Here is a 25,449-nt window from a genome sequence, read left to right on the forward strand (position 1 = left end):
CATTCCACCATGGGAGACAGCCAGTGAAAATGCACAGAGACAGGAGATGGAGGGTTATGTGCAAAAAACCCCAGCAAAAATGTAGTTGTTTCTGGATCTTAAAGTACACAGAAGTAAGTAAAATGCAAGAAGACTGGAAAAATTAGAAAGGTTAAAGTTGTAAAGGTGTTTAAATGTCAAACAGCATTTTTTTTAATCTTAGAGGTAATAAAAATCTATTAAGAAGGAGGAGTGACATGGTCAGACCTGGGTTTTAGGAAAATCACTCTGATAGCTGAGTAGAAGTGAAGAATGCCTTTGAGGCAAGGAGACCAAACAGAAGGCTACTGTGATTGTCAAGGAGCGAGATAATGAGAGTCTGCACCAAGGTGGTTACTATGTAAGTGGAGATAGGCGACACGTACAAGAGATGTTAGGAAGGCAGAAACAAGATGATTTAACAACAAACTGAATATAGAGAATATGAGAGAAAAGGTGAAGTGACCAAGATAATTATAGTGATCTAAAAAGTAATAGGAAAGTTTGGAAGAGGGGAGAGTTTGATGAGAAAGAAAATAATCTATTTTAGAATTTTGCCAAGAATCAAAATTTAGCTCTATAAAGTATAGATTGTTAATGCCATATTCTTCTCTTTTTTGAAACTTGGGACATTCATCTTTCTCCAATCATACAGCACCAGTCCTACTCTCCTTATCTTTCAATGATGACAGACAATAGTTCAAAAAAACATCTGCCAGTTCTTTCAGTGCCCTAGGGTATAGTTTTGTCTTGGCCTGATAATATGAACTAAAAGCAACGGAAGGGAGAACTGAGAAGGAGAAAGATGGAATTAAGTATTTCGTCTCACAACCTTCTCAAGTGCATTATTAGGTTATTTCAGTTTTTTGTTAACCATTTCTGTTTTGTCCTTCATCTCATATACCACAATACTTATTCTGCTTTTCTTCCCCTCAACCAATGCTCTTGTATTATCCTTAACATTCATTGCCAAACTCAACTTACTGTGGGCTTTGAAGCTTCTGACACTGTTCTTACAGGGCCTGTAACATGTGCTATTTTTTTGCACATATTCTTTATTACCTGCCTCTTTGCCCCCCATGTTCTATATAAGTCTCTTAAAAGGTGAAGTGATCAGTGAGCTTCCTGTGGAACCACATTGGTTTCTCGAGACAGCTCTCCCCTTTTTCCTTAAATGCAAGAATGTGTTTGTTATTGAATATTTATTGAGTTGAAAGGTACAAAGTAGTAATGAGAGCTGGGATGTAGTAAAGGAAATATTCTGGCATGGGGGCCAAAGGACTACCATCACCCCTTGCAGTTTTTCACTTACTCTGCCTATGGCTGATCCCACGCTTTAATTAGAATAATAATGAAATTTTTTCATACCTTGAGCACATACTATTTGATATTGGTTTGGGTGGCCTAGAAATGTTCTGAGTGACAAAAGACAGCAGGAGACTTATTGCAATATATAATCCTATGCGAAGATAACTGAGGATTAATAAAGAAGAAAAACAAACTGTATATTCAAAATATGTCACTAGTTATAACAGGATGACATTCAAGGATACTGCTGTTATTGATGCTGCTGCAACTACTACTATTACCAACAGCTCCTATTTGTATACCACATTAAGGATTAAAAGTACTATTTTTACCTATGATAGAAATCATGTAAAATATCTCCATTTTACAGATGAGGAAATTAGGACTCAGAGAAGTCAACATAGCCGTCGCACAGCTAGTAAGTTTTAAGAGTTAATGCTTGAGCTAGATCCTCTAAACTCAAGTTCAGTTCTCTATATTCTAAGTGCCTTCAGATATGGAAGCCATACTAACAATTAAGCTTTAGACTTCTCCAAAGTGACTGCATCTAAGAGAATCTCAGAAGCCAATTCACTTCCTACAAATACAGAACAAAGTCTAGGGAATTTAATTAGAGACAGTGATCTGCTATATCACAAATCAGCATCTGGAGATCACTGACAAGCGTTGAGGATTCAGTCAGGTCTCAACCTTTTAGGGGCATTTAGGGGTGTTCAACAGTAAAATAAAATGCCTGGATTCGGTAATCTCCCAAATCATTAGATCATAGACTCAGAGATGGATGAGGCCTCATATTTAGTCCAATTTCCCAAACTCTCAGTTCTCTCTTCTGACGCTTTCAGGTCTCTTACCACTCTAATAGATGATGCTCTAAAATCCCCAAATGTGATGATTAGTTCAAGATCAGAATGTGTCATATTTATCTTTGTAACCCTAGAATCCAGAACAGTTACTAGGGCACTTGCTGGATTGACATAAGGTCCCTTCCTGATATATATATAGATATAGATATAGATATAGATAGATAGATAGATAGATATTCTATAACTGATTCCAGGCCAACTGGCAGACAAGTGCAAGAGTATACATTTGACCTCTCATGGGACTGCCAGTGGTGTGCGGGGAGGGGAGGGTAATGAACCCATTATACGTCACTTAAGAAGAGAGGCGTTGATAATGTTTCTATGGAGACAGGAGATGTGAATTCATAAATGCCCTATTTCCCTAAAAAGCTCTAGTCACTGACATTTTTGTTTCAAATTATAGGGCTTTAAGGCAATTCTGGAGTTGGCATGGACTACTTGAGGAGCTCTAGTATGGATAGGCTGTAGCAGTGTCTTCTGCAAAGTTCCCAAGAACCAAAAAGGAATGCTTTTCCTTCCCTCAAATGCTGATCCTTAAAGCCTGAGGGAAGTTCTTGCCAGTTGCCTGGTTTCCATGCTAAACATGCAAGACAGCAATAAATATGAAAAAAATCAGCATTCTCTGAAAGTGACTGGCTGAAATTTCCAGTCAGGAGACTAAATGGTTTCAGGGATGTCTAGTTGGGCTAAAAATACCCACAACCACAATAATGTGTCTGAGTCACAAACAATGAGAAGTGGGGGGTGGCTGCCACAGACATAAGGCTCAGGCTATGATACTTAATGTTTAAAGCACATAGCAAAGGCTTTTCACTGTGAACATTTTACATATATAGATAGGAACATAACACACACAGGACTGCTTTCTTCATAATAAAATTCAGAAAGGAGATCATAAGCAGATGGGCATTTCATAGAATCTCAGAGTTAGAAGGGCCTTTAAAAAGAGAAACTTTTTTAAAAAATCTGTCCCAACCCAACCTCTTCTATAACATTAGTGACAAGTAGTTCTTGTCACTAATTCTCTGCCTAAACATCTCCAGTGAGGATGCAACTTGTGATATTGCTCTAATACAATTTTTATCTAGACTTGTAAGATTTAGAGCTAGAAAGGAGCACATTCATTTGAACTTTAGTTTAGAGAGGAAGACATTCAAGTCCAGAGAGTATAAGTGATTTCCCAAGGTCACACAGGTAATAAATAGCAAAGTTGGAAATGAAATCTGGGTCCTCAGCATCTAAAACCAGGACTCTTTACAAGTGTCAATTTGCCTCTCATTATCAGCAAAATCTTTATTTCATTGAGCTGAAACCTACCTCCTATGACTTTTCCCCACTGGTCCTAGTTTCACCCTACAGAATCAAACAGCATATCTGGCTTGTTTTACCCTTCAGATCCAGCTCATATCAAATATATGGACACAACGCTTCTTCCTGCCTCTTTTTTCTAGGACACTCACCTTCTTTTTAGTCCTTTTTCTCCTTTACCTCAGTTTAGTATTCAAGAATCTCTGCAATCTAGCTGAAATTTAAATTTACTTTTCTTTTTAAATTTTTAAAAAAATTCTGAACTTCACAAACAACAAATGAAATAAGCACTTCCACTTACAAAGCAGAGCAGAGAGTCAATCAATAAACATTAATCATTTAATGTGCCAAACACTGTGCTAAGTAAGCACTGGGGATGCAGAGGTAGAAACAGTCTCTGAGGTCAGAGAGCTCAGTCCAATGGGGAGAGACCATAATGCAAACAACTCTGAACCAGGAATTAACCAGCAGAGGGAAAGCATTGAAATTAAGAGGAACTGAGAAAGTTTTCTTGCAGAAGTTAGGACCTTAGCTGGAACTTCAGGGAAGCCAGGGGACAGGGAAGCCAGGGGAAGAGAAGGGAAAGGATTCCAGGCATGGGAGACAGTCAGTAAAAATGCCTAGAGTGGGCGATGGAGGATATTGTGAGAAAAAAATGAGGCTATATGAAACTGCAAAAAAAGTTATTTTCAAAATTGTCCTGATCATCTCTAAGCTTCCTTCTCTGCATTTCTCAAGAATTTTTAGAAATGCTTCAACAATCTTATTTTTTTGTGGCATTAGTATTGTTAACCCTATTCTCCCTCTTTTAATTCCTTCCCTTAAATTGGGGGATGTAAAAAAATAAAAAATAAAAATGTAAAGTGAAGAAAAATTTCCAACATTGGCCAGGTACAGAAATGTATGCTCATTCTATATTCTATAACTTCTCTGTCAGGAGGTGCATAACTATGTTTCATTACTGGTCTCCTGAAATTGTGTTTGATCATTTTACTGACCAAGTTTTTAAATCTTTAGAAATTATTTATCTTCACAGTGTTGCTGCTCTATAAATTATTCCAGTTCTGGTCACTTTACTTATCATATATATATATATATATATATATATATATATATATATATATATATATATATATATATATATATATATATATATATATATATATATATATGTATATGTATATGTATATGTATATGTATATGTATATGTGTGTATATATATGAAAATAATGTTCCATTATGTTTACATATCAAAATTTGTTCACCTACTGAACAACTGATGGGCACCCTCTTCATTTCCAGTTCTCTAAAAACAAATAAAGCTGCTGTGAATATTTTTTTCACTGCTTTCCAGAAAGGCTGAACCAATTCACAATTCCTATCTATAGTGAACTAATATACCTATCTTTCTACAATCCAACAGCTGTCATTTTCACTTTTCTGTCATCTTTGTGAATCTGACTTGTGTCAGGTGGAACCTCATGGTTCCTTTAATTTACATTTTTCTAATTATTAGACTTGGAGCATGTTTTTTCATATGGCTGTTGATAACTTTAATTTCTTCCTTTGATAAATGCCTGCTCATATCCTTTGATCATTTACCAGTTGGGTAATAGCTTTTGTTTTTATATAGTTGAATCAGTTCCTTACATTTCCTGAAATATTTGCTGCAAAGCAAATCCCACCCTCTTTTCCCCTTAAAAAAAATTCTATTCACTTTATCTTGTATGCTTCTCTTTACCTCTTATTTGACCATGAATTTTTCATCCATTTATAGCTGCAAAAGGTATTTCCATCCCTGTTTCTCTAATTTGTTTTTTGTGATCTTTCATTTGAATTCATTTGGAGGTTGTATTGGAAAATGTTGTGAGACACTAACCTAAACCTAATCTGTTAGACTGTTTTCCAGTTTTTCCAGCAGTTATTGTCAATTAATGAGCTCTTATCCCAGCACTTGAGTCTTTAGGTTTATGGCACACTGCGCTATTATGTCTGTTTGCTCCCATATCCACTGACCTATTTTACTAATTTGTTCACTGACCAACCTTTCTAGTTTTTTTTTTACTTTTCTATTTTATTTTATTATTATTCTATTGTTTCATTTTGTGTCAAACAGTTCTGACAATTGCTTCACAGTACAGTTTGATATCTGGTATTGCTAGACCCCCTTCTCACCATTTTTTTCATTATTTATCTTGAGGTTCTCACTTTTTGTTTCTTCAGATGACTCAATATTTTTTCCCTAATTCTCTGAAGTGATTCTTTGCTTGTTTGAGTGATATTACACTAAGCAAATTAATTTAGATAAATTAGTATAATAATTTATCATATTAACCTGGGCTACCCATGAGCAATTACTATTTCATCAATTAGTTAGGTGTGACATTTCAGAGCGTTTTGTAGCTGTAATTTGCATAGTCCATTCTAACCACATGTGTCTTGGTTAGATTCCTAAATAGTTCCTAAGAAGTTATTTTGAATACGCTGTCTCATTTTCTAATTCTTCCTTCTGAGTTTTGTTGGTAGTATACAGAATTGCTGATAATTTATACAACCTTACTTTACGTCCATCAATTCTGCCAAAGTTATTATTTCATTTAATTTTAGTTGAATGTTTAGGATTCTCTAAATAGATTATCATATCATATGCAAAAAGTGATAGTTGTGTTTCTTCGGAGTCTACATTTATTCCTTCAATTTCTTTTTCTTGTCTTATTGTTACAGCTAGCATTTCTAGAACTGATGATAATGGAAATGCTTTCTTTACCGTTGATCTTAATGCCTCTTGCATTATTTCTCTATTTCATAAAATGTTGGTCCTTGATTTCATATAAACGCTATATACTGTACTAAGGAAGGCCCATTTATTCCTATGCTTTTTAGTGCTTTTAACATAAATGTGTTTTTATTTTGCCAAAGTCTCTTCAGCATCTAATGAGTGATATAAGCAATGTGATTTTTACTGTTATTGATATGGTTTATAAACCAAGTTGACAGTTTCTCTTATATAAAACAATACATTCCTGGTACAAATCCAACTTGGTCCTAAAGTATAATATTTTTTAACATTTGTTGCAACCTATGTATTTTATTTACTATTTTTGCATCAACAGTCATTAGGGATACTGACCCATTATTGATGTTATTGAACTCTGTCCAATTCCTTGTAATGTCATGGACTATAGCATTCCTTTTATCCTCCACCATCTCCCAAAGTCTGTCCAAGATTGTGTTCGTTGCTTCCATGACACTATCTATCCACCTCATCTTCTGCTCTTACTTTTCCCTTTTGCCTTCAATCTTTCCTAACATCAGGGTCTTTTCCAATAAGTTCTGTCTTCTCATTATGTGGCCAAAGTATTTAAGCTTCAGCTTCCATATTTGACCTCCCAGTGAATAGACTACATTAATTTAAGTATTGATTGATTTGATCTCCTTCCTAACACCAAGGGACTCTCAAATGTTTTCTCCAGCACCACAACGCAAAAGTAACAATTCTGCAGTGCTCAGCTTTCCTTATAGTCATATACTGCTATTGGAAAAATCATAGCTTTGATCATGCAGACTTTTGTCAGCAAGTTGACATCTCTACTTTTTAATATTCTTTCCAGATTTGCCATATTTCCTTCTAAGGAGTAAGCATCTTTTAATTTCATGGCTGTAGTCACCATCTGCAGTGATCTTTGAGCCCAAAAATATAAAATCTGACACTGTTTCCATTTCTTCTCTGTCTATTTGCCAGGAAGTGATGAGACTGGTGGCCAAGATCTTGGGTTTTTTTTTATGTTAAGCTTCAAGCCAGCTTTTACACGCTTCTTTTTCAACCTCATCAAGAGGCCTCTTAATGCTTCCTCACTTTTGGCCATTAGAGTGGTATCATCTGCATATCTGAGATTGTTGATATTTCTGCTGGCAACCTTAAATCTGGGATTTTATTCACCCAGCCTGGTATTTCACATGATGCACTCTACGTACGTAAGCTAAATAAATGAGGTGACAATATACGGCCTGTCTTACTCCTTTTCCAATCTTAAATCAATCGATTGTTCCATGTCTGGTTCTAACTGTTGCATCTTGGCCCACATACAGGTTTCTCAGGAGACAAGCAGATGATCTGATACTCCTGCCTCTTTGAGGACTTGCCACTTTTTGTCGGGATCCACACAGTCAAAGGCTTTAGTGCAGTCAATGAAGCAGAAGGGGATGTTTTTCTGAAACTCCCTTGCTTTCTCCATAAACCAGTGAATGTTGGCAATTTGGTCTCCAGTTCTCTGCCTCTTTGAAATTCTCCATTCACATATTGCTAAAGCTTAGCTTGCAGAATCTTAAGCATAACTTTGCTGGCATGTGAAATGAACTCAACTGTTCAGTAATCTGGACATTCTTTGGCATTGACTTTCTTTAAAATTGGAACACAAAGTGATCTTTTCCAATTCAGTGACCATTGTTGAGTTTTCCAGATTTGTTGTCAGATTGAGTACAGCAGTTTAACAACATCATCTTTTAGGATTTTAAATAGCTCAGCTGGAATTCTATCACCTCCACTAGCCTTACTGTTAGCAATGCTTCCTAAGGCCTGCTTGACTTCCTTTTCCAGGACGTCTGGATCTGCATCAGCAATCATACTATCATGGTTATACATGATATTAAGATCTTTCTTGCACAGTTGTTTTACGTATTCTTGCCACTTGTTCTTAATCTCTTGTACTTCTGTTAAATTCCTATATTTTTATCTTTTATCATACCTATTTTTGCACGAAACATTCCCTTGATTTGCTTTTTTTTCTCCCCTGAATTATCTCTCCCTCCCTGGCTTAGGTATCAAGAATATGTTTGTGTATACACACACAAACACACACATACACATATATACACACATAGAATATCACAGAAGGAGTATGTTAGGATTGTTTTCATATTTTTATGTAAAGGTAGTAAACATTTCTTTCAATATTTGATAAAATTTACTTGAAAATTCATGTATTCCTGGGCTTTTTTCTTCAAGAATTAATTTACTATACATTTCTTCAATGTCTTTTTATGGAATTGGCTTATGCTCCAACTGTTCTATTAATCTGGGCATTTTATATTTTTGTAGGTATTTATATATTTCATCTAAATTATCAGTTTTGTTCGAATAGAATTGAGCAATAGAATTGAGCAAAAGTGGATAATTTCCTTTATTTCATCTTCATTTGTTGTGAATTCTCTCTTTTCATTTTTTTAGTACTAGCAATATTTTCCTCTCTTCTTAAAAGTCAGATTAGCTAGCAATTTATGTTATTTGAATTTTTAAAAAACTGCTCCTAGTTTTATTTAACTTTTTTCTTTTAACTTTGTTAATGTATACAATGATTAATTTCTTCAAAGGCTTTTTAATGAATATAATTTTTATTGCATTGTGGACCATAAAAGATGTCAGTCAATAAATATTTCTTAAGCATCTACTATTTCTTAAGCCAAGTTCTGTGCTAACCACTAAGATACAAAATGAGGCAAAAGAAAATCTCAGCCCCCAAAGAACTCACATTCTAGTGGAGACCACAAGCAAACAAATATGTACAAATCAGTTGTATACAAGATAAGTAGGAAATAATTAACATAAGCAAGGCACTAGAATAAAGAGAGGTTGGGAAAAGTTTCTGACAGAAAACAGAACTTTAGATGGAACTTACAGAAAGCCAGGGAAGGAACTAGGTGAAGATGAGGAAGGATAGGATTCCAGCCATGGGAGACAGCCAGGGAAAATGCTCTGACTCAAGAGATGAAACCTCTTGTTTATGAAACAGCAAAGAGGCCAGTAACAGGGGGTAGAAGAGCCTAGTGAGGCATAAGGTACAAGAAGACTACAAAGATAGGAGGGGGCTAAGTTATGAAGGTCTTCGAATGAAGGAAGGATTTTGTATTTGATCCTGGAAATGGCTGAGAACCAATGGAGCCTATTGAGTAGGAAAGTGACATGGTCAGACCTGAGCTTTAGAAAAATCACTTTGGCAGATGAATGGCGAATGGACTGGAGTGGGAAAGACGCACCTGCAGATAACTGCAATTGTCCAAGTGTGAGATTATGACAACCCGCACCATAGTGGTGGCAGTGTCAGAGGAGAGAAGGAAGACTATTAGAGAAATGTTATAAATGTGAAATCAATTGGCCTTGGCAACAGAATGTATAAGGAAGGATAAGAGACGGTGAGGAGTTGAGGATATGCTTAATATTTCCATTATTCTGCATTTTATGTGAAATTTTTATGCCCTCAACAGAGTTAATTTTTGGAAAGGTGCTATGAACAGCTCCTTTTTATTCCCTCAGTGAAACTGTCTGAAATCTATCATAAAGAACTTATCAAAAATTCTATTCAGGTCTTTAATTTCTTTTTTGTTTATCTTTTTGTTAGCTCTAAGTCTGAACTATTACAGTTTTACTGTCTTACTTCTCCCTGTAAATCAACTAACTTTTTCTTTAAGTATTTAGATCTTATGTCATTTTGATGCATATCAATTAACATCAATTCATTGTCTAATATACCATTAAGTATAATGTAATTTCTCTGTTTAACTTTTTATCATGCCTATTTTTTTTACTTTTGCCCTGTCTGAAATCATCTTTATTACTGCATTATTTTAAGCATGTTTCTTATAAACCACACATCATGGGACCCTGCTTTCTAATCCATTCTTCTATCTTCCATTTTATAGGTGAGTTCATCTCATTCACATTAATTATTACGCTAACTGCATATTTCCTTCCTACATATCCTAATACTTTTTCTTCTCCTTATCCCCAGATAGTCTTTACAAAGGACAGGGTAGCGAGGAAGAATCTGCTTCACCTGAGCAAGGCAATCTGCTTTTGCTCTACAGTTCTTCTCTCCCTCTTGCCCAGACTCTGATGATAGTTTTCATATCCTTTTTTCTTTCCTTTGAACTTACCATCCTCCTTCACAATCTATTCTCCAAAGCTGGAATATAATTTGCTCATAACTCATCTCTCCCTTATTCTTTCCTGCTTACACCTCTCCTCTTCTATGCCTGTTCTCTACTATTTCTCTGTTGAGTTTGTTGTTTTTTCTACATACAAGCTCCACAGGCATTTGCTATATACAAGCTCTATATGTGTGTTCCACAGTGAGTTAACTGCCTCCTCTGAACTTTCATATGACCTCATTTGTATCTCTCATTGCAATGATCATATTCCTAATTTTTATTATGATTACATACAATATGTCTTATCCATCTTATTAAATCACAAGGGTAGACAGCTTTGGGTCTTCCCTCTGTCTCCGCGGAGAAAACAGGACACTGATATGAGCTTGGTAAATATTTCACTGGAATGGGCTACAAAGCACTGCCTCTTCAAAGTCGTATGCACACTGAAAATTAAAACATGTTTATAACTAAACTCAACATTTTTCCCTTACTTACCACTATTGCCTTAGTCTCTCATTTTTCCTAGCTCATAAAATCACAGAATCTCAAAATGAGGAGGGACCATAGAGGTCATCAAGTCCAACCTTTCAGCTAGTATAGGAATGCTCAACACAGTATCTTTGACAAGAAAACACCCAGTACCTGCTTCAACAATTCTAGTAATAAAGAGATAATTTCCTTTACAGAAGCTGCCTGTTTCATCGTAGGTCAGTTCTGATGGCTAGAGATCTTCCTTTTACTGAGCCCAAATCTGCTATCCAATAACCTGGATACAAATCTGCTGCTACTGTCCCATCATGATGATACTTCAGAGATCAGATGACAACCTTCCCATTCCTCTAATCTATCCTGATAAAGTCTCAGTCATAGAACAGAAAACTACACAGGCTGAAGCACCAGAGACAATGGAGCATAAAAGAACACAAAACGAGTGTCTGAACCATAGCAAATGGTTACTGTATGTTTGTTGATTGACTGGGTTTTTCTTCTTTCTTCTTCTTCTAGATCAGCATCATTACATCCCTTTTGTACCTCATATTCAGTGGACTACAATGCTAATAATTAGCATTAGGCAGCACAGTGTAGTGGATGAAAAGCTGACCTCAGAATCAAATCCAACCTCTGACATAGAGTGGTGAGTAATATCCAATTTATGTAACATTAATCTACATTCATACAACCTGAATGGCATGAGAACTGACTGAGAAGCATCCTGGAGGAGGCAGAAGAAGGGAAATGGGGTAAATCAGGGAAAACTTGTTTGTATTAACCACTAGTGACACATTATCTATAAGGTAGAAAATTCACACAATGTATAACCAAGAGGTGACATTTTTAAAACAAAGGAATCTTATTATTGGAAAAGACCTTTGTGGCCAAATAGCCCATTTTCCCATCCAATGCACCAATTCCCTATGTAACATTCCTAAACAAGCAGTGGTCTTCCTTCTGCTAGCCCATTTTCTTGTTGTACTGCAGGGATGTGGAAAGGGTGATGGGAAGAATTAGGAGAACCCAGACAATTTTCTCTCTTCTTCCTTTCAAACAGACAGTGGAAGTATACAGTGTCAGGCTACCAAGGCTGCTGTTTGGTCCCAATACCAAAGGAATAATATTAAGTACAATTTCACAAAGAATTACCTTTATTTTTCACTTTTAAAAATCTGGTACATTCTCACTTTACTTCCTCTCAAATTCAAGCTTGGCCCCAGTTCTCCCCTCTCCTTCCCCACATTCCCAAACGCTGCAACAATCTGTCTTTCCCATGTTCTTTTTGTCTGCCCAATCCCACCCCCTGCTCCCCAAATAAACAGATCCAGACTGAATTTGGTATGGTCTCTTACCCTGCCAGGAAAGCTAAGGAGTAAACGCTGCTCTTGGAAACAAATGCCGAACGATGTGTCATCTTGCCCTGGGAAGGTTCTTCATTTTCTGAATCTGAGAGGCGCTCAGGACACTGGGAAGGAGACAACAAGGAAGACAACACTTGTCCATCTGCGGTACCCATGGAAATTTCCCTATGATTACAGAGAAGGTATACATAGATTTTTAAGTGTAAAGGACACAAACCAAGACTTTTAAAGAATTATTTTCTATTAGATAATGATACTAGCATATTGGTTAGAGAAATCCCCTATGAAAGATTTACAGAAAGACATGCATAAGAATTGCACAGGAAGAAAGGGCATAGATGTAGACGAATTGTCATATGCACTACTGGATATCTGTACCCACACAAATGAGGTCACCTATCTAAAACAAAAAGAGAGTATTTTATTATCCTCATTTTGCAAATGAGAATGTTAAATGACTTGTCCATACTCACAAATGTAGCAAATTGTAGGATTTGGATTCTGGTCTCACTCTAAATCCAACCATTTTTCATTAAATTCATTAAATTAGCCCCTCTAAAATAATAATGCACTGTTTTAGTATATGACAAACGTCCCATTGACCTCCTGGTTAAGTGGAAATCTAGACAAGAAGTCATTTCCCTAATATAGTAGTTATCTTAAGGCCACTAGAGAGAAACTGATAGGTCATCATCTACTAAATGCCAAACTCCCTTATTGCTTCTCCCTTTAAGGTCACCACTTAGTATTTTGTTCTCACATAAAACATCCTGTAGGCACCAGTTCTCCCCTCTCCTTCCAGAATACAATGTCAAAAAGCAATGACAGACTTGTAAAGGTATGGTCTATCCCAAATCTGGGAAGGAAGCATCATGGATTTTGAGGGTTACAAGTCTGAGTGGTCATTCAGTCCAATCCAGACGTGTAAGAAATCCAACTATATAATATACTCAACAAGTAGTCTTCCAGTCTTTGCTTAAAGACCTCTAGGGGAAAAGAACCCACTTCCTGAGGAAGTCTATTCCATTTTCAGACAACTTTTCATTGCCAGCAAGTTTCCCCTGACATTAAGGCTAAATTTGCTCATTTGCAACTTGCACCCTCTGCTCCTAGTTCTGCCCTGAAGTGTGCGAAATAGAACAAGTCTAATCTCTCTCAAACATAATATCTTTTAAATACGTAAAGAAATCCATCATGCTTCCAGGAGTAAAGCTTTGACAGCAAAACCTGATAACCTGACTTTCCAGTCATATTACACATCCCTCTTTATCGTACTACCTATGGCCCAGTTAAGAAATTGCCTTCTTACTCCATTTTCTGTCAGTGTCATTGGATTGACTGCCCTCATGCCTAGAATACATTTTCAATCACTTTTTTTTTTTTTGGAGAGGGTAAGGAAAGGCAAATGAGGTTAAGTGACTTGCCCAAGGTCACACAGCTAGTTAGTGTCAAGTATCTGAGGTCAGATCTGAGGACTCAGGTCCTCCTGACTCCAGGGCCGATGCTCCCTTCACTGCGCCACCTAGCTGCCACTAGAATGCATTTTCTTCTTCATTTCTACATCTTAGAATTCCTTTTCATTGTTTGGTTGTTTTCAGTCATGTCAAACTCTTCATGACAAGAAACGGCAAAACACTCCAATATTTTTGCCAAGAAAACCCCAAATAGGGTGCTGTGGTCCTGCAAATCTACATCCAGATTAGAGTGATATGACATTGAGGTAGCTCCAAAGACAGTTTCCCAGCTTTCCCATTTTGTGTAAGCAAAGTCCCATCTCTATTATGGGTTTGTTATCTTCTACCTTCTACACTTTCAGATATATTCTTTGGGATCTTTGAATTCAACAACTGGTTGAGGGGAATAAGAATATAATATCAGAATGTTTCCTGATACATCTGATGACAGCCAACAAAAATGATATGTAGAGGATCTTAACTATGACACTAGGTACTATGGGACCATTTGAACCCAGATGGGCTTTCTTGGCTGGTTTTAGGGGTAAAAACAAGAAAGAGTTAATAAAAGACACTAAGAAATTTACATATGCATGAATCTTCTTCCTAAGGAGTTTTCCCTCTTAAACTGGTTGGCCAGTTCTAGAACAGACCTGAGTTATTTTATTCTTTTGGGGTAAGGATCAAAAGCTTTAGAGAGGTACTTTTGGCCTTTTTCCCCCTCAGGATTCCACAGGAGAGGGGGAAACAGACTTCCAATACACAAAGACCCTAATAATGTGAGAAATATGAATGCCCATGTGTAGATTTTATAGCAAGTAACATCAATTTATTCATATTCCTCAGAGTAAAGGACAGCACACAGTTAAAAAATTCTAAGAAGCAAACATGTCTTTCATACACATCCCAAGAAATGGTCATACAAACCACAAATCAAACACTATGAATGAATAATGAGTCACAGTTTAACAGAGAGATCATCTAGTCCAACCTTTTTGTTTTACCAAAAAATTTTTTTTAAAAGTTCAGAAAAGCAAAGTAACAGTTGAAGTGATACTTCTAATTACTGAAAAGCAAAGCCTAGAGCCCAGGCCTCTTGACTAACAGTTCAGTGCTTCTTCCACAACAATCTGTCTCCAGAGGGAACCCTAACCTCACTCTGCTTCATGCTATCTCTGTTCTACCTCTGATGACTGGTAGAAACATACGACCTTACTCCCTCTGATTTACTCCTGACTTGTAATTAGCAACCTCAAAGTATTTCTGTTTCTCAGGGATTTTACTGCTAAATTCTAAGATGGAAATCAGACTTTATATATATATCATATATACAGTGGGTCTTTGCTCCCATAAAGACTACCAAATTCACGTACAAAATCTTGAGTTGTAAAATATTTCCTAGATTTCCTGGGCTTCCCTCTTAGAAAGCTACCGTACTGTTTAATTTCAGAATTGTCATGAAGCCTCACTCATTCATGACACATTCACTTGCATATTTCTTTCTTCTGGCTGGAAATAATTCTCATGAGCCATTAAATGTGAGGAAGAAGGAACCTAAAAAGGCATGCAATCCAACCCATACTTAAACAAGAAGTTCCTCTACAGCACTCTCAACAAACGGTTGCCCAGTTCATTCTCGAAAAATTTCCAGTGGCACGGAATTACTAGCTGGTAGTCTGTTCTACTGTGGGACAGCTTTAGTCATTATTTCTTCCTTATACTGAACTGAAATTTGCTTTCAAGTGTTAGGGTATCTCAACATCTGCCCCAACCACATAGCATTTTTAACTTCAAAGGCTGCATGGCTCAAAGATATACACAGGATAGAAATTTTTCATCATCATCAAAAGTAAAGAAAATGCATCCAGACTGTGCATGCAAGCGGCCAAGAAAAACAATCTGTAGAAACAGGTAACTTGTGATGTCAAGGGAGACTGAGAAGACAGACAAAGAAGTCATGGAGGACCTGAAAGGAAGAAAAAATCCCCTATTCAGGTTGGCCTTACCTAACAATAATTCACATGCCTAGTGAACTTTGAAGTTTATAAAATGCTTTATTCATAACAATCCCAAGGAGAAGGAGTGCCTGAATTATAATATTTATTTTAAAGAGTTAAAAACTTGGCTGAATGAAAGTGATTTGCCTAAGACTGTCTAAGAAACAACTGTCTAATCTTACATGCAAATTTGGGTCTCCTGACCATTCCTTTCTAAAAAACAATGCTGCCTCTAATCTTTGCTTTAGTCAATATATATGTATATCATCTACAAAGGTCAGGTGGTTGAGCCTCAGATATTTCATGCTATGAATGGAACCATCTCTGAGGATGTTCAGCAGACAAAGGGCTGGCAGTTGAGCATGATTTTAAGCTATAGTCACACAATGAACGCATACCGATATATCAGAACAACAATGGCAGCAAGTATTTTTTTCTGAAGATGAAAGGAAAGAGGTCTGTTGATCTGGAGGAGTAGCATAGACATACAGATATTAGGACAATGCTCCAATTAGCATTTTTGTTATAATGTATTAAGTGAAAAATATGTACATATCAAAAATGTTACATAAAACAATTTTAGTATGAAAACAGACTTAATTCCCCTCTTTTGCTTCACAATTTCTCCAATCTTACTCTGTTCTGGGGGTACTTCAGACCAGCTTTTGTGGATTCTGTAGATACATTTCAAGCTCAAAAGTCAATGGACAAATGAGTTTAGCAAATGCTATATTAGAATGCTTTTCACTTGCTGGAGTTCCACATAAAACTGTTAGTGGGCCTCAAGGGTTTTTTTTGTTTCATTATTATCTAATATTATCCTTATTTCTTAAAATCTAAAAACTAATTATTCCTCTTCTCCTCCATTTCCAGATACTTCCACTCAAGGTTCCAGCTGCCAACAGCTGACAGCAACAATACGGAGTTGAAGCTGCAAAGCAATTATAATGCAAAGCATTATAAAATGTAAAGTTTTACCATCTTAGACAATAGACACTCAATAGCACTGCATTCAGAATGGCAGATAAGCTTCCTGATTTCTCCTGCTCCACTCTTCCTTCATCTTTCTATTTTCCTAATAACTTGTACAAACCATCCAACATGACAAGTGATGAGTTGCACAAGAGTGATTCTTTACATTTCTGGAAAAACAGGATAAAGCCTTGATCCCAATACTGTGAACAAGGGACAATTACAACAAAGTCTGCTAGTCTGAAAAACATTGCATTAGAGTAGTACAGGACCTATGCTACAAGGGCAGCCAAGCTTTTATCTATTCTCAAAAGCAATACTTTTCAATTTCCTGAAGTGACAAAGGAGAGAAACAGGTGAAGGATTTGGACAGTTATTAACTTTAACTTCGCCTTGAGTTCTCTTTTGAATTTGAGGCACCAAACATTCCCAATAGGGAAGCCCTTACAAGCCAAGTGGAAGATGCCCAAAGTGGTGACAATTATCACAGAAACTCAGAGGTCATTTAATTAAACAAAATTTCCTTAAATAAAAATATCCTTGACAATTAGTTGTCCAGCTTCTACTTGAAGATCTCCAATGATGGGGGAACCAATGAAGATCAACTAATCAGTGAATCTTGATACGATATACTGAAGGAGACCCCAGGTACACTTATAGCATTTGAAATTCCAGTCTGGAGTGAACTTAACTTTTCTATCTCTGTTAGTCAAGCAAAGGGTCTCTAGTTTTAAATGTTTGTATTGGTATATGAGCTCTACCCTCCCCCAAATATTGCCAGTCATTAAAATGTCCTCTTCTTTATTTTTTTTTTAATTTCATTTAGCTAAAGCTGAAATTTGAAGGAAAAAATATGGCTATAGTTAGAAATAGCTTCAAAATAAAAACTTAATTTCAATGTTAGTCGTGTTATGTTTTAGAAGAGTTCAGGCCATGTTAAGCTTCCCCAGGCTGAACTAAAAAATGACATCTGTGTACTCTGCTGAAAAGAGACTTAGACTAAGAGTTAGCTTAGAATTGGCTTCGCTCTTTACTATAGAATCTTAAGCATATCACTTCCCTCTCTGCATCTCAATTTCTTCATCTATAAAATCAAGATAATACCCACTGTTTCCATCACAAGGCAAAAATATAATGCACTGACATTCTTAAAATGATGATTGCATTTTCTACCAATTCCCTACGACGTGCACACGCCATACAACAAAATCTTCCACCTGACCACTTAAATTGTTTTTATTCCTTTTTCTCATTGTCTCATGTATGTTACATCTTGTCAATCAACCAATGAACACTTTTTCAGTCCCGCTTATCTGCTAGGCACTGGGAACACAAAGACTACAAATGAAACAATCCCTGCTCCCAAAGAGCTTACATTCTATTGGGAAGACAATGCGTACATATATAACTATTCACAGAAAAAATACAAAATAATCACAAAGCAGAGAAGGAAGACACTAGCAGTTGAGGGCATCAGGAAAGGTGCTATGCAGAAGGGAGAAGCTTGGGCTTCATATTTCCAACTAGACAAAAATCAACAGTATGGACAAAATCCAAGATTCTGAGCTTCTACTGTTTTGTGATTCTCACACAGCCAAGCACAATCCTTACTGGTAACTTTCTGACTTCCTCCCCTTTCTGATGATGGTTTCCCTGGGGGCTATACTGCAAGCTAGGCAATTCACAGTACACCAGCCTTCAAGTGACTTTGAGGGGAAAGGGGGAAAGAGGGAGGGAGAGGGGAGAACTGGCTCTAGCTGGATGTTAGGCTCTTTCACTCAGGCTTAGTGGATTGAGACATAGTCCCCAGTACATCTATCCTACCATGTTTCCTCTGCTCCTCAGTTCTCTGGCTCAGTGGTATAGAGGCCCCATGTAGCTAGCTACCACAGACTGCAAATTTCTGCCACTGGAAGTTTGGATCTTCACAGTACTGAGACAAGATGAGAGTTATGGTGGAGTCCTGAGTTTTGTGACAAACATATAGATACATGTCTTTCCTGTTCCTTCTGTGCCTCAGCTCAGGCTAGGCACTGTTGCAGCATAGAATGTTACCATGTGGCTACTGCAGACTGAGCAAATTTCTGTTGCTTGGAGTCTGGATCTCTATGGTACTGGTGGGGGAAGGTGAACTATTGGAGTATGGAGTTGCTTTCTGTTGTAAGTCTGGGGGCTGGTTCGTGCAGCCCTGATGCCAGAGCTGGGGGAGGGGATTCTGAGTAAGTATTTAAGGCAAATCACTTCAATTCAACTGAATTAGCAAGATGCCACAACAGGTTTTGGAGATATAGATGGAGATATAGACTACAAAGAAGTCTTTATTCTCAAACAGCATACACTCTATTAGGAACATACAAGTTGCACATAGGTTAAAAACTACAAATGATTTGATAACACATAACAATTGAGGGATCAGAAAAGACTGTATGATTGCACTACAGTTCAGCCTTGAAGTTAAGGCTCAACTAAGAGCCCAAGTTCTTTGAGGTAGAGATGAGAAGAGAACACAGGCAAGGAGATCAAAGGTACAAGAGCACAGAAGTAGAAAGATGTAATGAAGAGTACAGGGAACAGCAGAGCAGGCCAATATGGGTGGAAATCAGAGTGCACAAAGGGAAGTAAAATTGTGAAAGAAATCTGGAAATGATAAGCTGTAATCCAATTGTAAGGGGTAGTAACTGAGATACACACACACACACACACACACACACACACACACACACACACACACACACACACACACACACACACACACACACACACACACACAGATTGCATTTTCCTATCTGGTAATACCCTACAAATCCCAGTGATTCTGAAACCCTGGAGGTCATTATTCAAACCCTATTCCCCATGTCCCACCACTTGATTCCTCATTCCCATCCCCTTCAACCCTCCCACCCAAAAGTACCAAACAAATACCACTCAGCCTTCTCTAATAACTGTTCCACAGGAAACAAACTTCCCTTCACTTAAATCTTTTCCTCTCCCACTGCTTTATTCTACTAGCTCTTACTGAATTTTGGCTGTCTCCTGATAACACAGCTTCCCTGGCCACACTTTCTAGTATTGGCTGTACCTTCATTCCTTCTCAGCTCACCAAGTCCAAAAATGGGAGTTGGAATATTCTTTGCTCTCCATTGCCATCTCCAGGTTCTCCCTTTCCTCCATCACTCAATAACCTCTTCCTTTAAGGTTCATGCTATTCATGCCCACTACACAATCAAAATCCTGACCGCTATTATCTGTAGTCCCCTATGTCCCTACCCTTCCTTCCTCAATGAATTTGGTACTTAGCTCATAATTTTTCTCTCCTCTGCAACTCCTGCCCTCATAATACAGAATTTCAACATGCATATGGATTATCCCTCAATACCCTAAACATTCAATTTCTCAGCCTACTCTTCTCCCATGAGCTACTCTTCCACCCCAAAGCAGAATTGAGACAGCACATAAACGCAGGATGCGCAAATTTGGGATATCCACCCCAAATATTCACATGAACTATCTGTGCCCAACATGTGGTAGAGCATTTCGAGCTCATATTGGTCTGGTCAGCCACAGTCAGACACACTGAAATTTCACTTTGTCATGGTGGTGTCATTTTGGTCCTCTTCGAAGATGAAGGACAACAACCAATTCTTCCACCCCACCTCAGTCACATATAGAGATGATCATATCCTTAATCTTATACATTAACCATAACCTATAAATGTAACACCACTATGTTCAAGAATTCTGAAATCCTCTTATCTGAACATAATCTATTGCTTTTTACCTCTCCCTCTGCCTTCCCTTCAAAAATCCTACTCTTCCATTCTCACTGTAACTTCCACTCCTTTGACTCCCTCAATTCTCTCCCAGGTCATCTCCCCTGCATTAGCCAGTCATCTCTTGAAAGAAATCTCAAAATGAAAACCCTCAGGAATATTATAGCAAAAATCCTAAGCTCTCAGGATCAAGAAGAAATTACAGCAAGCAGCAAGAAAAAAAGAAAACAAATACCATGGAGGCACAGTCAAGACCACACAAGATTTAGCAACTACCCCTACAGAAGAGTAGAGGACATGGAATATGAGATTCTAAGATTACAATCAAGAAAAACCTAAGTATAATCCTACAGCAGAAAGCATGGACATTTAATGAAACAGAGGAATTTCAACAACTCCTGATGAAAAAACCCGACCTGAATAGAAAATTTAACATTTAAACACAAGAATCAAAAGAAGTATAAAAAAGGAAACATGAGCAAGAAATCATAAGGTTAGGCTGTTTAGATTCCTAAATGTGAACTTCATACTTAACAATCCCTAAGAACTGTATCATAGTATGGCAGTTAGAAGAAGTCTTCCTAGACAGGATATGGGTGTGACTCTATTAGGTTAAGAACGATCTCAAAAGACGAATGGGTGAGAAGAAGGAATGGGGAAAATACTTCACATTAAAAATCAATTTATTCTTTTCAAATACAAACAAGAAATAAAAGTACCCTCAGGCATGTTTTTTTTAATGAATAAACACACCATTTACAAGTAGTTGTATACATGTAAAAAGTGTTATTTCACATGAGCTGGCATTTGTAGACTTTATGGTTTTCAAAGTTCTGGTGGTTTATTTTTTTTTCTCACAACTCTGAGATGTGGAGCACAGTTGTTTCCTTATCCCCATTTTATGGATGATGAAACTGGGACTAAGAGCAATTAAGTAGCTTGCCAAAGGACACACAGACATTAAGCACTGAAGCCAAGACTTTGAACCTAACTCTTCTGACATCAAGTCCAATGCTTTTCTTGTCTTACTGGAATCCTAATGGAATCTCCTGAAGAGAGTGAATCTCAGGTCTCCATCAAGCTCCTCAAGAGAAAGAACTACTTCATTTTAATCTTTGCATCTCCGGTGTTTAGCAGAGTGACTGCTTAAAAAGCAAAATAAGATAACAGGAGACTGTGGGGCTGTATTTGATGCAAGTCTTTCCTTCCTTCCAAGTCCTTACTCCAACCTATCTAGTAATCTTTTAACATTGTCCACACAAATCTAATTTTTCTATTCACATCTTAGTGCTATTCTGGAACTTCCTTACTAAACTGCTCTACTCATAAATTGGGAAGCCTAACAGTGTCACTGGCTCACCCCCTATGACAGAAGGTCAGTCTAAAAAAGTTCCATCAAGAAGGGCACTAAAGAGAGGAAATTGAGAAAAATGAAGGGATTAGGACAGCAAGTGGTTAACTGTGGCAACTGAATGGACCACACTGACTCCACTTTGTGACTCAAATCTGGAGCTAGCTCAGGTTTCTTCTATTCAAGAAGTTGGTCTAGTGCAACTTTTATCTTGTGAGAAAACTCTATTCAATTGTTGGAACTGAGAAAAAATCTTATTGCATTGTTTGAACACTAGAACACCTCTACCTGCTATTTAGAAACCCTTAACCAAGCAGCTAGGTTATGCTGACCAGAAACTCAGTCAGATCAAAAGATTGATGCAAGGAGTTTTCTCACAATTTTCTATCTCAAGCAACCCATGTCTTATCTGAAAACTGGCCCCATATTGATCAATCAGTCTTTATTTCCATGTTCCTTTGATTGCTCACAAGACACTGGGGCAGGGTAAGGGGTGGAACTGGGATACCTCATTTTCTGATTTCAGGGAATTGCATCTGTTTGTTCTTCCCCTCCCAAACTGGAAAGTGCTCGATCTTTCAATCAACCAGAAATCAGATTACCTAATGTTGTATTGTTTCCTTTTAATTAGTTGGCCTTATTTCACTAATTGCTTTTAATGTATCAAAGTCTGTCTCCACTGGTATTCAGGGTCCATACCTAAGCTGAGGAGGTCTGGCCCTGCTTTGTTAGGCAATTGGCACACAATGCTTAATAAATCTATATGCTCGGAATATTGAACCTTTGTTTCCTCAATCATTTCATCTTTCATCCACCACAAAGGACAACAATTCATAAAATATAAAGTACTATGTAAATGTGATGATTATTATTATTATCATTAAAAAGGGATTACTTACGAGAACTAATGGCTCATCTTTTTTCTGCAGTTCTTCCATTCTCCTTTTCCCTGCTTCAATGTCCTCCAGTAATAGCTTGTGAATCAGATCCTCAGAGCTTTTCTCCTCTTCTAACTTTTCTTCCCTCAACTAAAAATACAAATTACACAAGAGAGAGAAGAATTTAAAGTCAACCCTAGAATCATCTTTCCCCTAAGGACTTGGATACAGCAGATCTATCCCAAGTGAGTGCTTTGAGACTTATCAGATCTAAAGCCCTTCTAATTTTTAAGTAAGCTTACCATACTAAGCTCTTGCCAAACCAACACTTCGCTATGGCTTGAAGTCCAATTGCTCTGCATTCTTGAGCAATCCAAAAACCACACAGCTAAGAGAATATAAATAAAACCAGAAAAATAAGGCTTATTCACACAGCCAGTAAGGCTAGGCCCTTCTGAAGACCAGACACACCTGCCTGGTTCCTACAACAGCTGGAGAAGGCAAGATAGTACAGTAAGGTGACATAGGATAGCAGCAAAAGCTCTTAAATAGCAGATTTGGGAAACCTGGGTTTGAGTCCTCACTCTGACACTAACTTCCCAAGTATCTCAAGAAGGTTAGTTTCTCCCCTCTGGGCCTCAGTTTCCTCCTCTGCCAAATAAAAGCACTGGACTAAATAATTTCCAAGGTTCCTTTCAGCTCTGACGTTCTAAGACTTCCAGCTAGAGCTAATGATGATTGGTAAGAAGTCATAAATCCCTATTCTAGAATTGGATAGGATCTCTGACGTCATCTAGCCTAACCCTCTGACAGATGTCCATGGACATGAAGTGACTTGCTTGAGGTCACAAAGCTAGTAAGCAGAAAAGTCACATTTGAACCTAGTTCTTTTGACTCCAAATCAAACAGTCATTAGGTAGCTACCTAAAGTGAGATAGGTACTACATGTGGAATTAGAAGAACTAAGTTCTGACCCTGGCTCTGCTATTTACTGCCTCTGTAAATTTGAGACAAGTCTCTTAACTTACCGAGACCTCGGTTTCTTTATTGGTTGAATGTAGAGGTTGGACTAAATGATGTCTAAAGTTCATTTAAAGTCCAAAACATAGTCTTCATATTTTCCTGACAGAAAAATGACCATCTCTATGCCCACCACACCACATACCCCCATTATGGCAAAGCACACCATCCACAGCACTCCTCAAGAATTTAGGACCAAAATCCTATTTTTAATTAGTCAGTTCTTTCTTCAAACTTCTGTTATATTTAGGGGTAAAATGAGAAGGACATGCAGCCCATCCTTACTTTTTTGAATCTTTCCTTCTACCATGCCTGAACTTGCATTTAACACATATTTTAACTTATAAGCTAAATATATACATGGCAAAATAATTCACAGTACAGGAAAACATGAAACAAAGTACTCTGATAACAACTGTCCCTCATTCCAACCTAGTAAGAAGGCAGAACAAAGGCCCATCTCTCAAAAAATTCCTATCTGAAAATTGTCTCAAGTGATTCCTCTCCATTTGCTATAGTTATAGAATTATCCTTATTTTTCAAGCTAAGGAATTCTAATCCTAGAGGCCAAGTGAAGATGGAGGGACAAGGAATGAAAGTGGGAGTCAATATGTTAGCTTGTTGTTGTTCAGTCGTGTCCTATTTTGGGTGTTTTCTTGGCAAAGACACAGGAATGATAAGTTATTTTCTTCTCAACGGATTAGGCAAACAGAGGTTAAATGACTTGTCCAAGGTCACACAGCTAGTGAGTGTCTAGGGCCAGATCTGAACTTAGGTCTTCCTTACTCCAGGCCCAGCACTTCATTCACTGAGTCACTAAGCTATTTCCATATGTTAGCTAGCCCTTCCCAAATGTGGCACCCTAAAATTTGATAAGCACACTATTTCCACCTTCATAAAAATCATGTGGTCATAAGATGAAAGGATTTGGAGCAAAAAGGACCTCAATGGTCAGTTAATTCAGTCCTCTCAGTTTATAGAAAAGGAAACAGACTTTAAGAGGGTAAATGATTTTCTCAACATTACACAGGTAGTAAAAGGCAGAACAGAACTTAGGTCCTGTGCTTCCAAGCTCATCGGTCTTTTCTTTTTCTTTTAATAATATTTTGTCTCTCCCCACTTACATGTACAGACAATTTTTAACGTTCATTTTTTTAAAATTCTGAGTTCCAAATTTCCTCTCCCTTTCTCACTTCCCCCTCCCTAAGACAGTAAGCAATTTTATATAGGTTATGCATGTTCAATCATGCAAAACATGTTACTTATGTTGTGAAAGAAGATGCAGATCCAAAGGAAACACACACACACACACACACACACACACACACACACTCTCACGAGAAAGTGAAAAATAGTATGTTTTGATCTGCATTCAATGCCATCAGTTCTTCCTCTGAAGGTGAATAGCATTTTTCATTACAAGTCCTTTGAAATTGTCTTGGATTGTTGTATCGCTAAGAATAGTTAAGTCATTCACAGCTGATCATCGTACAGTATTATTGCTACTGTGTACAATGTCCTCCTGGTTCTGCTCACTTCATTCTTCATCAGTCCCTAAAAGTCTTTCCAGGTTTTTCTGAAATCTGCCTGCTTGTCATTTCTTAAAGCATAGTAAAATTCCATCACAATCATATACCACAGCTTGTTTAGCCATTCCTCAAATGATGGGCCTCCCCTCAATTTCCAATTCTTTGCCACCACAAAAAGAGCTGCTATAAATATTTTTGTAC

The 25,449-nt window shown here is 37.4% G+C and overlaps 1 protein-coding gene across 2 annotated transcripts in view; it reads right to left on the bottom strand.

The window, feature by feature from the left end:
* RNF169 (ring finger protein 169) overlaps positions 1 to 25,449 on the bottom strand; it is an 85,337-nt gene that overhangs the window by 14,479 nt on the left and 45,409 nt on the right. Inside the window, exons 3-4 of one of the 2 annotated variants that reach the window (XM_072610845.1) lie at positions 22,721 to 22,849; positions 12,269 to 12,381 (exon numbers count right to left, since the gene is read on the bottom strand). In XM_072610845.1, the coding sequence (XP_072466946.1) occupies positions 12,269 to 12,381; positions 22,721 to 22,849 (242 nt within the window). The remainder of the gene's footprint in view (positions 1 to 12,268; positions 12,382 to 22,720; positions 22,850 to 25,449) is intronic. The other variant, XM_072610846.1, reaches the window with a different exon arrangement.

Source organism: Notamacropus eugenii, chromosome 5 (assembly GCF_028372415.1).
Source record: "Notamacropus eugenii isolate mMacEug1 chromosome 5, mMacEug1.pri_v2, whole genome shotgun sequence".
NCBI lineage: Eukaryota > Metazoa > Chordata > Mammalia > Diprotodontia > Macropodidae > Notamacropus > Notamacropus eugenii.